Source organism: Eubalaena glacialis, chromosome 12, assembly GCF_028564815.1.
Source record: "Eubalaena glacialis isolate mEubGla1 chromosome 12, mEubGla1.1.hap2.+ XY, whole genome shotgun sequence".
Lineage (NCBI taxonomy): Eukaryota > Metazoa > Chordata > Mammalia > Artiodactyla > Balaenidae > Eubalaena > Eubalaena glacialis.
The window spans coordinates 33,415,027-33,427,550 of record NC_083727.1 but is presented as its reverse complement, the minus strand read 5'-3'; the positions used below and the strand labels follow the sequence as shown (position 1 = coordinate 33,427,550).

Genomic DNA, 12,524 nt, shown 5'->3' with positions numbered 1-12,524 from the left:
CATTCAAAATATTAGGCTTAATTAAGTCCTAACGGTTCTGCTAAAATAAATACTAATTTATTATTTATAACCATATGTTCTTGAACAGATCTTAGACCAAACAGCATACACAAATTATGTTTAAACATAATGCTTTAAACACTACAAACACCCTGTTTAATTCAACCAAAATTTACTAAGCATCTACTGAGTACCAGGCATTGTGCTAAGTCTACTTACCTAGTAAATAAATAAGACACAAGTCCTTTGCTGCACAATATTATTTTTGTGCTCATATTATCATTTTTAAATGTATATGGTCTTGAATTTTTCTTTTTTTAAACAAAGTATAAATATACCACAGATGGAATTAACGTGATTCTTTTCAACGTTTAACAAAAATAAGATGATTTTTAGATCGGGCTGCATAAAAACGCAGGTGCCCCCAAAAGATATAAGACTGCTTCTTAGTAACATCTGAGATGTAGTGCCGGAATAACAAAGAAAAGCGATACTGCATAGGACTATCAAGGGAGAAAAGGACGGCATACGACAATGGCTCCGTTCCCTGAAGGCTACAAACACCTGCTCAACCTGTAGACACAGCCTGCGCCCTCACCTGACCACTCGGTGAAGCCCCAAAGGGTGCACTCACTCCAAGCCAGACAAAGACAAAGCACGTGGTCCTGCCCGCTCACCATCCTGCTAGACTAGACGAGGGACTGCATTCCTAGCAGCCTTGTATGACTCCTCTCCCTGGGGATACTGAGCTCAATCCAATCCCTAAAGGACGTCCTGATCCCGAGCTGTGCCCAGACCCCTCAACTCCTGCTCCATCTCTCCCATCCAGCCTGGACCCTTGGCTTGGTTTGTGGACTTCCAATTTCTGGGGCTTGTACTTTGGCCTGATACCTTATCTAGTCTCTGACCTCCACCTCGCCTCTAGTTTACAGGTCTAATTTGCCTTTTTCCTTGATTCTAAGACAGATTTTATTTTCATTTGTAACATTTTGAAAAATGAGCTGCTTCTTACAATGGATGGGGCATTTCATGTAGTAGTGTTGTTACCTTTTTCCAAAGCAGTTATTCAATCAATGAAGTATCTTATAACTCAGGGATTACGCTACATGCACTTCTCCCTTGGGGTTCATCTCTAGCTTATATCCTGCTGTGGCCATTCTGCCTGCTGTCCTGGCCTCAACTGTTTCCTCATAGGAGGTGAAAAACAATAAGCTGGGCCTGACAACTCGAACGTTGGAGCGAAAATTGTAATAGCAACAGTTGAAGCACTGAGTCTGTATTCATAAAATCCAATCCACCTTGCCTACTCAGGGAAACAAGTATCAGTATTTTGGAGTCTGTTAGTCTGTTGTTATTATTATACTATAGGAGGGTCCTAAACAGCAGGTTGGGGTTTGCAGATCAACATCTACTTTATGCTGATTTAAAAGTTAGGAAATTCTGCTCAAGTCATAGTGCCAAATATCCTTACATAGAGGCTTTCTTTGGTGAAAGTAATAGCAGCAAAAACTGTTTCCATAATTACATCTTATACAACCCTAGAATATCAAAAAAGGCAGGCAAACGTATGCTGACATTTAAAGTGAAGTAAGTTGATATGATTAAATTTTTATATATAGAAGGTCTACAATAAATGAGTTATACAAGCAAAATGATCCAGAAAAATAATATGTTGCCATAAAGAGTTCAGGAATATAGCAACCTTCCTCTGCTCCCTGCCTCCCCCACTATTCCTTGTGGCATATTCCATTCTTTGGATAAAAAAGGACAGTCAAAATTCACTACAAACGGCATGCTTTCCTATCTTTATCTCCTCCCCTTCTGAAATATCCCCTGCTACCTATCCATTTTTCAAGGCCCAGCTCACACACCTCAAACCGCATGAAACACTCCATGGAGGGTTTCTGACTCCATAGAATCAAGAGGAATTTCCTCTTTCCACTGAATCTCTTTTATGATGGAGATCCTAATATATGACACCTGTATTCTAGTTACATGCCACATATCTGAGTCACATCTGTAGCCATCTATCAATGTTTACTGATTACATGAGTCACTCAAAAATATTTCTCACTGGGGACTTCCCTGGTGGTCCAGTGGTTAAGACTCTGCACTCCCAATGCAGGGGGCACGGGTTCAATCCCAGGTTGGGGAACTAGATCCCGCACGCTGCACGGCGCGGCAAAAAAAAAAAAAAAAAAATATATATATATATATATATATATATATATATAAAATTTCTCTCTAAAAATGGTATGCTAATAAAAGTAAAATTTCTCCAGAATAAAATAAACTATACCAATGAGTATTTTCCTTAATAGCAGAAAATAGTCTTAGGAATATTGTCTGAAAGAAACAAGTTAAGTTGCTTCTATCTACCACATGGTACTACTACTCCCCTTGCTACTGGGAAAAGACAGGGAGGAAAAGAGAATAGAAGAAAGGAATTAAAGATGCTACAAGGGATAATTCAGTCATTTGGTCCTGCAGAGAGTAACCAACATTAGCATGCACCTGCTTGGGGATGCAGCCACTTTTCCCCCAAGGCATCTCATGAACAACTAAAGACCCCTAACAATATGACCATGGCCTATACTTTCTAAATGAGGTCAGGGATCATACTTTGGAGAGTATGGCCATGCTTTCTTGTAAAACACAACACTGAAATCAGGGTGGTGTCAGGGGACGTACCCGATAGCACCACATCTAACACAGGAATCCGGAGTCTCTCTGATTGTTAGTTTAGAAGGAAGAGGCCCAGGTACCAACTTCTGAGGGCACTTGAGAGCTCTCATGCGTATGTGAAAAGTCAGGTAATTGTTGTATTTTGGCTTTTGCCAGCATATGGGGAGTGGCGTGTGTACAGGTTTTTTATGGCTATGAAATTAAACATTTCCCACACCCTTCCCCTCAGTGCATGTGTATGTGTGTGTGTTTGTGTTTGTGTGTGTGTGTGTGAGATAGTAACAATTCTCAGAGTGTTTATTTCTGTGGTAATACATCCCATCCAAATTCTCACAACAATAAAAAGATTAACAGCCTGACTCAACTTGAATCTACCCTGCCCTTTGCTGTTGGAGGAGAAATCAGTTTAACTGGTAATGTGTAATGGTTAAAGATGAAGTGTTTAAAAGTTGTTTGTGGGGGCTTCCCAGGGCTTCCCTGGTGGCGCAGTGGTTGAGAATCTGCCTGCCAATGCAGGGGACACGGGTTCGAGCCCTGGTCTGGGAGGATCCCGCATGCTGCGGAGCAACTAGGGCCATGAGCCGCAGTTGCTGAGCCTGCGCGTCTGAAGCCCGTGCTCCGCAGCAAGAGAGGCCCGCGCACCACGATGAAGAGTGGCCCCCACTTGCCACAACTAGAGAGAGCCCTCGCACAGGGGCGAGGACCCAACAGAGCCATAAATAAATAAATAAATAAATAAAAATTTAAAGTTGTTTCTGGAAAGTTTTCCCTGTATTTCTTGACAAGGGTGGCCAAATGATATTTACTAAAGATGATAAACAATAAATGATGTCAAAGCTCTCATTTAAATAGTGTATGACAACTACTATTAAGCTCCAGGATCATGGTGTATCAAATACTAAAGCTATTAGTATGCTAATTACACTGAGCTGCCAAGCTTTGAATAGACACAACATGCCTGATCATTAAGCCAAACCGTCTGTTCTTAGCTTGAGCCATAAAAATAACTAAGTCTGTGAGTAGTATAATCTTTGTAACCTTCCTATTTCACTTTTTTTTTTTTTGCCTTAACAGCTGTGACTCTGTCCCTTACTTTTAAATTTCTTTGGTGTGCTTGTGAGCTGAAGTTTTATGATGTACAGCAGGACTGGAGAAGAACAGTATTTGACTAACATGCCATTAAAAATTAGTCACAAAGATCTTACAACTTACAAAATGTTAGTTAATTTCTTATGCACGCAAAGACTGTTAAAATAGAGAAAATGATCTCATACGGCCCTCACATGTTTTACCCATTGAACTAAAGTATATTTTTAAAAATAGGATTTTAGTTCTTACTATCTGGTAAAATAAACAATGATTTTAGTATTTTCTCAAAAGGTGTAGATAAATACTGTGTTGCTCATATTTTTACACTCTAGAGATCATAAATTTAATGTCAGACCCTTAGGAGAAATGTTAATTTCTTCTTTTAAATTAAAAGCTAATTTAAATGTAAAGCTGACATTTTTAATACTACAAAAAAACCTTTTATCTTCAAAAGGGCAAATTGGACACATAACTTTCTCAAATAAAGGCCAGATATAACACACATTTTAGAAAATTTAACAAGGACATTTTAGCAGGGTATCTTAAACTAAAATGGCATATTCATCACTTGGAGGTGGAGATACAGAAGTTGTTCTCTGTTGTCTTGAACTGTCTGTTCTGATTATAACTGGGCTTTTGTTATCTAAATGCTTAAACTTTTATCCAACTTACAGATTCAGAGAATTTTAAAGAAGGGCCTGAAGTAACTTCTATAATTAATAATCACTTAATTGACAATGAAATAAGTTCTGATATTTTTCTCCTTTAATATGGTATTTTTTAAGTACTATAAAAAAAATCAGAGAATGTCTGAAAAAGAAACAAGATTTTGTGCTTGATATTGTAATTTGATTTTCCACATGGGTCTCCAAGTAGATCCAGATACTGTTTCCAGACCTAAAGCAGATGCTTGAAACTGTACCTGCAACAATGCTCTGGGTCAGAGCTGTTAAGTGAAACCAGAGATGGAATTCTAAACAGAGCTGTGACTAGACACACAACCTCGGCCACAAACGACCCAGAGTCTACACCGCACTGCTGCCAACTCCAGGATTCTTCTGGAGAATGGCAGAAGATGAGAGAAACAGATTTCTTTTCCATGTGCAAAACCCTAAAAATGTTACCAGATCATTTTGGAACTTTTAGCGAGTCATGTAAGCTCTCTAAAGCTCAAGCTCTCAACTGTTAATTAAGGGTGTGACCAGCAGATCATACTGAGTTAACACTGAAGCCCACCTTAGGAAGAGAGAACTTTTGTTCCCTCTACAATGAGGGCAGATGTGGTGAGCAGCTTGGCTTATTTCACAGAATCTCACAGAGCCCCACTTTGCGCTCACGTTCTCTCATAAATGTACAGCTTCCTTTTACTTTCAGAGGTAAGCTTAAATGACAGAAGAAAAATCACACAGATCTAAGTCCACAGTGGACTTGAAACCTGCATGATTCAGCAATTCATAACCAGATGCTCATCAAAGCTGCCCTAGATCCTTTTTAGACAGAGATGCAGTCTGAGGTAATTACGGGTGAAATGATGAAAGGTCTGTGATTTCCTTAAAAATACTAAAAGGAAAAAAGGTGTGGAAGACAAGATGGAACAGGATTAAAAAAATATGTGTGATTGTTGGTGACGGGTTTATGGAGGTTCATATACTATTCTATCTTTGTGTATGTTAGAAAAATTCCATAATAAAATTAAATATATGTGCACACAGACACATATACACCAAATGGGGGAAAAATTACCCTGACAGTTTTTATACAATACACATGTGCAGGTACTGCTCTGGGAGATTCTGATTCAGTGGGTCTGGGAAGCAGCCCAGGCATGGTTTTTTGCTTTTTGTTTTTTAAAATAATACCACAGAAGCCCCTATTGTATACTTCTAGTTAAACACCATTAATCTGGTCTTACTCTCATTTTATAGAAGAAACTGAGACCCAGAGAGAGAAAATGATTTGCCATTAATGTCTCGTTAATGGCAAAGCTAGGGCTATATCAAGCCAAATGACTCCTGGTGTTTGATGTCGTGTGTGTGTGTGTGTGTGTGTGTGTGTGTGTGTGTGTGTGTGTGAGATATCATTCCCAACTACAAGTTGAAGGCTATCAGAAAATGGTTATTTTCAAATAGTCTACAATAATGTTATTTTTCACCAAGTGTTTCCTCTTGCTGTAATTAATAGATAAGTCTCATTAGTACTTAAGAAATTCACATTTGTACCAAACAATTAATATGCTGCAGTCATTATAAACATTGGTCTTGTTAAGTAGATTGAGTGTGTCCCTTACAACCTGATTCAAACTGTCAATTTACCTAGTCAAGCATGTCTTAATAACATGAATGCCCAATTATATATAGTTAGCATTAATAGCATACAGAGAGCTTTACAAAAATATTACCTTGATGAAGTCTCATGATCTATAATCTCTTGTCTTTCACATTTCAATCCCTAGAAACCATGGTTTCTTCCATCAACAGTCACAGACAATGCTTTGGAGAAAGTCACAACTAACCTTTCAAATGCAAAATCTAGAGGACCTCTTATCCAAGGCTAACCTTACTCAACCTCTCTGTAGCATTTGGTACTACTGATCAAGCTCCATTACTTTACTCTTCTCCCGGGGGGCTAAGACACTACAATCTTCAACTTTCTCTTACTTCCTATTATTTCTTGGCCTCTTCTACCAGTTCCGTTTCCATGGCCCACTACTTAAATATTGGTGTTTTTGCCTTTTTGATTTCTTACCCCATATATCCACTTGTGTAACAGGAACCAGTCTTTGCCTTCAACTACAATCTCTATGTTGGTCCCAAATGCACACCTCCAGCTCTGGCCACCCTCTGATCTTCAGGCCCACGTAGCCAACTTTCACAAAGGCATGTCAACCCCAACTGCCAAAAACGTACTACCTCATCAAAGTCTGTTCCTTTTGTTGGATGTTTTATCTTGATGATAAAATCACCCAAGGTAAAATCAGCAAGTCATTCTAGATTCCTTCTTCTTGCACATTCCTTACATCTAATCAGTTTCACCATCTCACTGATAATGGCTCTTACTGGCTCACATTCAACACTTCTTTCCATTCCCATTGCTGGGCCTTAGCTCAACCCAGAACTGTTTTTAAAGCTATATATTAAACATATCTAATAATGGCAGTAATACATGTTCAATTTTATTACTATACATAAGCCCAGGATTTGGGGATGGAGTTTTTCTGTGCTCTATGGGGAAAGAGAGGATAACAGTAGAGAGACCTGGATTTAAAGTCATATAGACTTGGTTTCAAATTCCAGCTCCACCACTTCTTATCTAGATAACCTTAAGTAAGTTACTTAACATTGCTGAGGCTCACTTTCCTGATCTGTAAAAAAAAAAAAAATGAGACTATTTTAATAATAAACTCCAACTAAACGACTATGAATATTAAATAAAATGTTGGTAAAATGTTTAGCAGCATACCTGACCTCTGGTGAGCATTCAAAATAACGATAATTATTACCCCTTACAAATACAGCGATGAACTATTCACTGATTTGTAACTTCTTCTTTCAACATATTACAAATATCTTCCAATGCCAATATATACACTTGTCCATTTTCATGGTATTTCATTATATAGGTATGCCATAACATATTTAACTAACCACCTCTGTCCTTTTGGATTATTTCTAATTTTGGCCAGTATACAGAAAATGGCAATGAACTTAAGCATAACTATTCGTATGCCCATCTGATTATCCCCTCTGAAGGAATTTCTAAGTCCAATGAGGAGCATGGTTTTCAAGATTTTGCCACATGCCAACTGCTCTCCAGAGGGATTCTACCAATTTATATATTCCCATCAACAATGAAATTAGCTGGCGTCTCCTACCAAACCTCCTCTCTCACACTCCTCCAATGTATCCCTCACCTGCCATCATAACAGCTGTTCCAAAATGCAAATATAATCATGTAACTGCTGGGGTCACAGCTTTCAGCAGTTCCCTGCTGCATACAGAATAGAAGCCTGGCTCCCCGCTGAGCCCCATTCCCGCCTTCCTTCTGTCCCTGACCCTCCATGTACCTCACTGGTCAGGATGACCGAATTTTCCCTCCAAACACCCTCAGTCCTCCCCACTTAGATATCCAACACACACGTCACACTCAACAGGCCCTAGGTTGAAATTATGATCTTCCCTATCTAAGTGTCAATTCCACACATCAAAGAGTTGTTTAACAAATAAAAAACATGCCAGTTTCATTCAAATGATTTGTGGGGAGAGTCAAGAAACACAAACCAACAAGAAAAATGTGGGGACAGTGTGGGAGGGGATAGTTTATCGAAACGTAGATGGCTCATGTTCCACCCAAAGGGAAGAGCTGCTACTTGGATCCAGGCAATTGTTACCCTGCAGGAAACAGGTCCCCTATGGCAAGGGGACATGAAGACGCTCCCACCTCCAAACTGTCAAGTCAAGATGGAAGTCCAGACTTTCACGTTAAATCTTTTCGAGTTAACATTCTGGCAACTGATGGAAGCCTATGTAGAAAACTGATTAGTTGGTGACTCACCACATAACCATAGTATTTGACATTATCTTCTACTTTCTTTGTTGTTCTGTAATTGTTTCCTGGGTATATTTTTTCTCCCTAAGAAAATGATAGCAGCTTGGAAAAAACCTCTGGCAACTGATGAAACTTTTTCAACCGAAATGACGAGCTACATGACCTCCACTGTGGGCCACCATCACCGATGGTGACCACTCTACCAGGAAGCTCCTCTGCTAGGGAGACTTAACACCTGACATGTGTTTCTCACACCTCTGCTCCACTCTCTGGTGAAGCCCCTCTGATGCCCACTTCCTGTCTGATAGCCCAGGGTCCCCAGGTCAGGCTCCATCACACACCTCTAGCACTTCTGAGCTCAACCCTCCTACATCCCTCTCTGGCTCCCTGCAGGGGAGCAGCAGCCCCATCTCCTCTGAAGACCTAACAGGAAGTGGGGCTTCAGCACCAAGGAGGCTCTTACTAGTATTTTGTCAGAATAATTGCTGAATTTCTCAGCAGGGAACACCAAAACTCGGAGATTAAGTGACACCTAATACATGATGAAACTGAGAGTTAAATCCAGGCTTAAATCCCAAGCCTTAAACTGACAATACAGCTTCTAACTAGTCCAGACATAATTCTCAGACCAGCTCTCCTCTATTTAACACAAAGTACAAACTAAAGAAATCCAAGTTAATGCTATTTTTCTATAAATGACAAAATTATTTAAACGTTCCATCTCCAAAAAAAGTAACATTTAAATTTTTGTCTAAGGACTTATTATTAAAAAGGTACAGCACAAATTTTGTTTTCTTAGATACACACTGTTCCTCAGAGTATCACATTATAACGGTCTTATTAAATAGACAAGGATATAAAGTCACCTAAGTTAATGTGAATAATCAGGGCTACAAAAGAGAAGAGGTTCACGTATTCATAATGTCTTTAGAGGTAATAGAACATTCTCAGTTAAACAAGAATGATATCTCAAAAATCCTTTCTAACCTGTATAGCATTTCTCAAAAAATATAAACACTATGTACAATTCCCACTTATTAAATTTTATGCTTTTAAAGATACTTTGAAATTGACCAAAAAAAGTTTAATGCTAGGAAAATGCTATTTTGTAAGAGTGAGAGCTATAAATAAATAAAGGAGAAAAAAATTTTGTGTGTGATTACTGGATCCCTAAGTAGGCCAAAGCAGAAAAATCAAAGGCTGATAATTGCATTTCCACATTATTCCACAAGATGTCAGCATGTAACTGAGGAACCTCTATGGTGGTGACGGTGGTGGAGGGGTGTCTTCACCATAAATAGAACAATAGAAACCTTTGCATTTCACGATCTTAAGTTAGAGCTTTGGTAACTCACTTCTTCTGAATGTGTTTTCATGTATATTTCATTATTTTAAACCCAGTTCTTACTATACTCTTACAGAAGTTTATGAATACTAAGAGTTAAATATCCCTTTTTTGAAATATTTTAATTTTCTGCATTCCAACATAACTTTCTCCAAATTCTTAAGTTCCAATTAAGACACTTTAAGGACTTACTGAAGTCTAGGAAAGATCTCAGGCACTACACCAATATTGACCTATTTGTTTATCTGGGTTAGTTTTTTTCCCCATTTTACAGATGAGAAAATTGAAGGAAAAAAGGTCAATGGTTCACACAAGGGACTCTTTAATTACTAAACATTACACATTTAGTGGGCAACTGGAATCTCCACAGAGTCCTCTGTGTGTTTATGTGTGGGTGGGTGTGTGCTGAGACATTCCTGTCTTGTTATCTTCCTTTGTTCCTTAACAACAGCTCACATGCTGAGTCACCAAGACCTGTGCAACTATCCGTATTGATCATTAGTACTAATAGGAGCAGAGCTACCATTATTGATGCCTTTAACTTATATATAGTACCAGAGCCTACTAAGTGTGTAGAAATTCATCCTACAAAAACATTCAAAACTCTTTGTTGTATATAAGATATTAAAAACAGTACTGCAATCTGTATAAAAACATATATCTATAAGTTTTTCTTACATCATTTGCACTCTTATCTTGCTTTTCATATTTTTCCCGGTCATAAGCCATTTTCTTCAGCAATTTCTTCATGGCTTTTTTATCTTTTCTATGATTTTCAGTGTTTTGTTTCCTCACTTGGTTGACAATAAACTTGGGAATCTATGGAGAAATGAAATTAAGTTTGGGGAGGAAAAAGAAGTAGTACCATTTTAAACTACAGAAATAATTATCTTTATTTCTTATATTTGGAGAGAAGTAAAGGCTCTGTCTATTTGATAAGACTATGCCATTCATTAAACCTGTGGGAAAAAAATCATCATATTACCTACCATGTGTACAGAGCATCCAGGTGATGAAAATTACCACCCACTGTGTAAGGTTCAAAAAGAAGCTTGGGGACTTCCCTGGTGGTGCAGTGGTTAAGAATCCGCCTGCCAATGCAGGGAACACAGGTTCAAGCCCTGGTCCGGGAAGATCTCACATGCCACAGAGCAGCTAAGCCCGTGCACCACAGCTACTGAGTCTGTGCCCTAGAGCCTGCGAGCCACAACTAGGGAGCCTGCGTGCTGCAGCTACTGAAGCCCGTGCACCTAGAGCCCGTGCTCTGCAACAAGAGAAGCCTGTGCACCACAATGAAGAGCAGCCCCTGCTCGCTGCAACTAGAGAAAGTCCGCACGCAGCAACAAAGACACAACGCAGCCAAAATATTAATTAATTAATTAATTTTTAAAAAGAGGTTTGGTGAAGTTCAAGGACATAGTGACCATCTTCTACGCCAGGACTGGAGACTGCCTGAGGTGACAGGCATTAGGCACCAAGAACTCATCAGTTGGTCCCTTTAGCAGCCACCTATCTACAACCAAGCCTCCAACTAACCTATAGACCCTTCTAATAACCAGCTAGCCTCTCCTGTCAAAAGAGAAAGAAAAACTCACCAATAAACAAGAGCTGACAGGTACCTAGCAATAATCCAGGAAAAAATAATCCTCAGAAATTCCATTACCAAAAATAAAATATTTTAGAAGTTACCAAATTGAAACACTTAATCATGTAGGCATTTTAAAAACTGAGATTTTTAAAAGTAGACATCAATTTTTTTAACCGCATTTGATATCACCTATATTGGTTACCTTTTTATAGAGACTATAACGATAAAAAGACTTCAGAATCTAGATATCATCACTCATTAACAGAACTTGAAAATATATACTTACTGTCCACAGAAGTTTTTGATACTTAATCAATAAGTGCATGATATGAGCTATCCCAGCTGCCATTACAAATTCTCGCTGTTCACTGGACTTCAAACCCAGTGTATGATACATGAAGAGATTCGGGGCCATGACCATTGCTACATTCATGACTGTCATCTTATTCTTCTCTTTATTGTCCACGACTCTTTGGAGAAATTCAAGCAGGGCCTGAAACAGAAATAACGCTTTGAGATCTGTGTTATACATGAAGATAAGAGATTAAGGCACTGCAGCATATGGGATTTTTATTTATTAAAAAAAATAATAAGCTGTGCATAACCACAGTCAGCCAGCCATATCCAGTGGGCCTTGTCCTCAAAGCTGCTCCACTGGTTAACACACCCGGAGCTGGAGCTGTGTTTCCGCTGTGGACTATGGCCCTGGGGAATAAGGCAAGAGGACACACATCTGAGCTGGGCGGTGGGGAGAGGGATGGAGAAGCGTCAGACCGCCTGCCTATCAAAGCCATGGAACACTGAAAAATAGTTTAAAATATCAAACGAGTATTCACTTGCTGCAGGAAGTGCTGTACTTTTATCTCTAAATATTAAAAAAAAAAATCCATTAAAAAGGCTCGTTCAATCTCAGTTGTGTTTGTTTTAAGGGACTCAATAGCTGGCTGACTTGAAATCCAAAAAGAATGGAGACTGGGATGGGGAGGAGGAGAAATAGAGACAAAGAGAAGAGAATTTTTTTCAAAAAAATGAATGAACGAAAAGAAGCTTTTCACCAGAACAGGCTAGTTTATGCTCAGTTTGATGCCCCCCACTTCCCACCTCTATGGACAACACTTATGTGTCCTCTGAGCGCCCCTCCACAAAAGCCACGGCAGCTTAGATCACCCTCCTTCTGCTAGGGCATAAAGCTTTAAGTTCTCCTTTTGCCTTCTTTCTTGAATCAGTTTTGGTCCAAAACATTAACACCAATAACTGCACAGATATTCAATG

The 12,524-nt window shown here is 39.0% G+C and overlaps 1 protein-coding gene across 4 annotated transcripts in view; it reads right to left on the bottom strand.

Annotated features, from left to right (window-relative positions):
• ARHGAP18 (Rho GTPase activating protein 18) overlaps positions 1 to 12,524 on the bottom strand; it is a 134,113-nt gene that overhangs the window by 16,988 nt on the left and 104,601 nt on the right. For all 4 annotated transcript variants that reach the window (XM_061207741.1, XM_061207739.1, XM_061207740.1 and 1 more), the window contains 2 exons: positions 11,539 to 11,745; positions 10,343 to 10,483 (listed from right to left, as the gene is read on the bottom strand). In XM_061207741.1, coding sequence (XP_061063724.1) covers positions 10,343 to 10,483; positions 11,539 to 11,745 — 348 coding nt within the window. The remainder of the gene's footprint in view (positions 1 to 10,342; positions 10,484 to 11,538; positions 11,746 to 12,524) is intronic.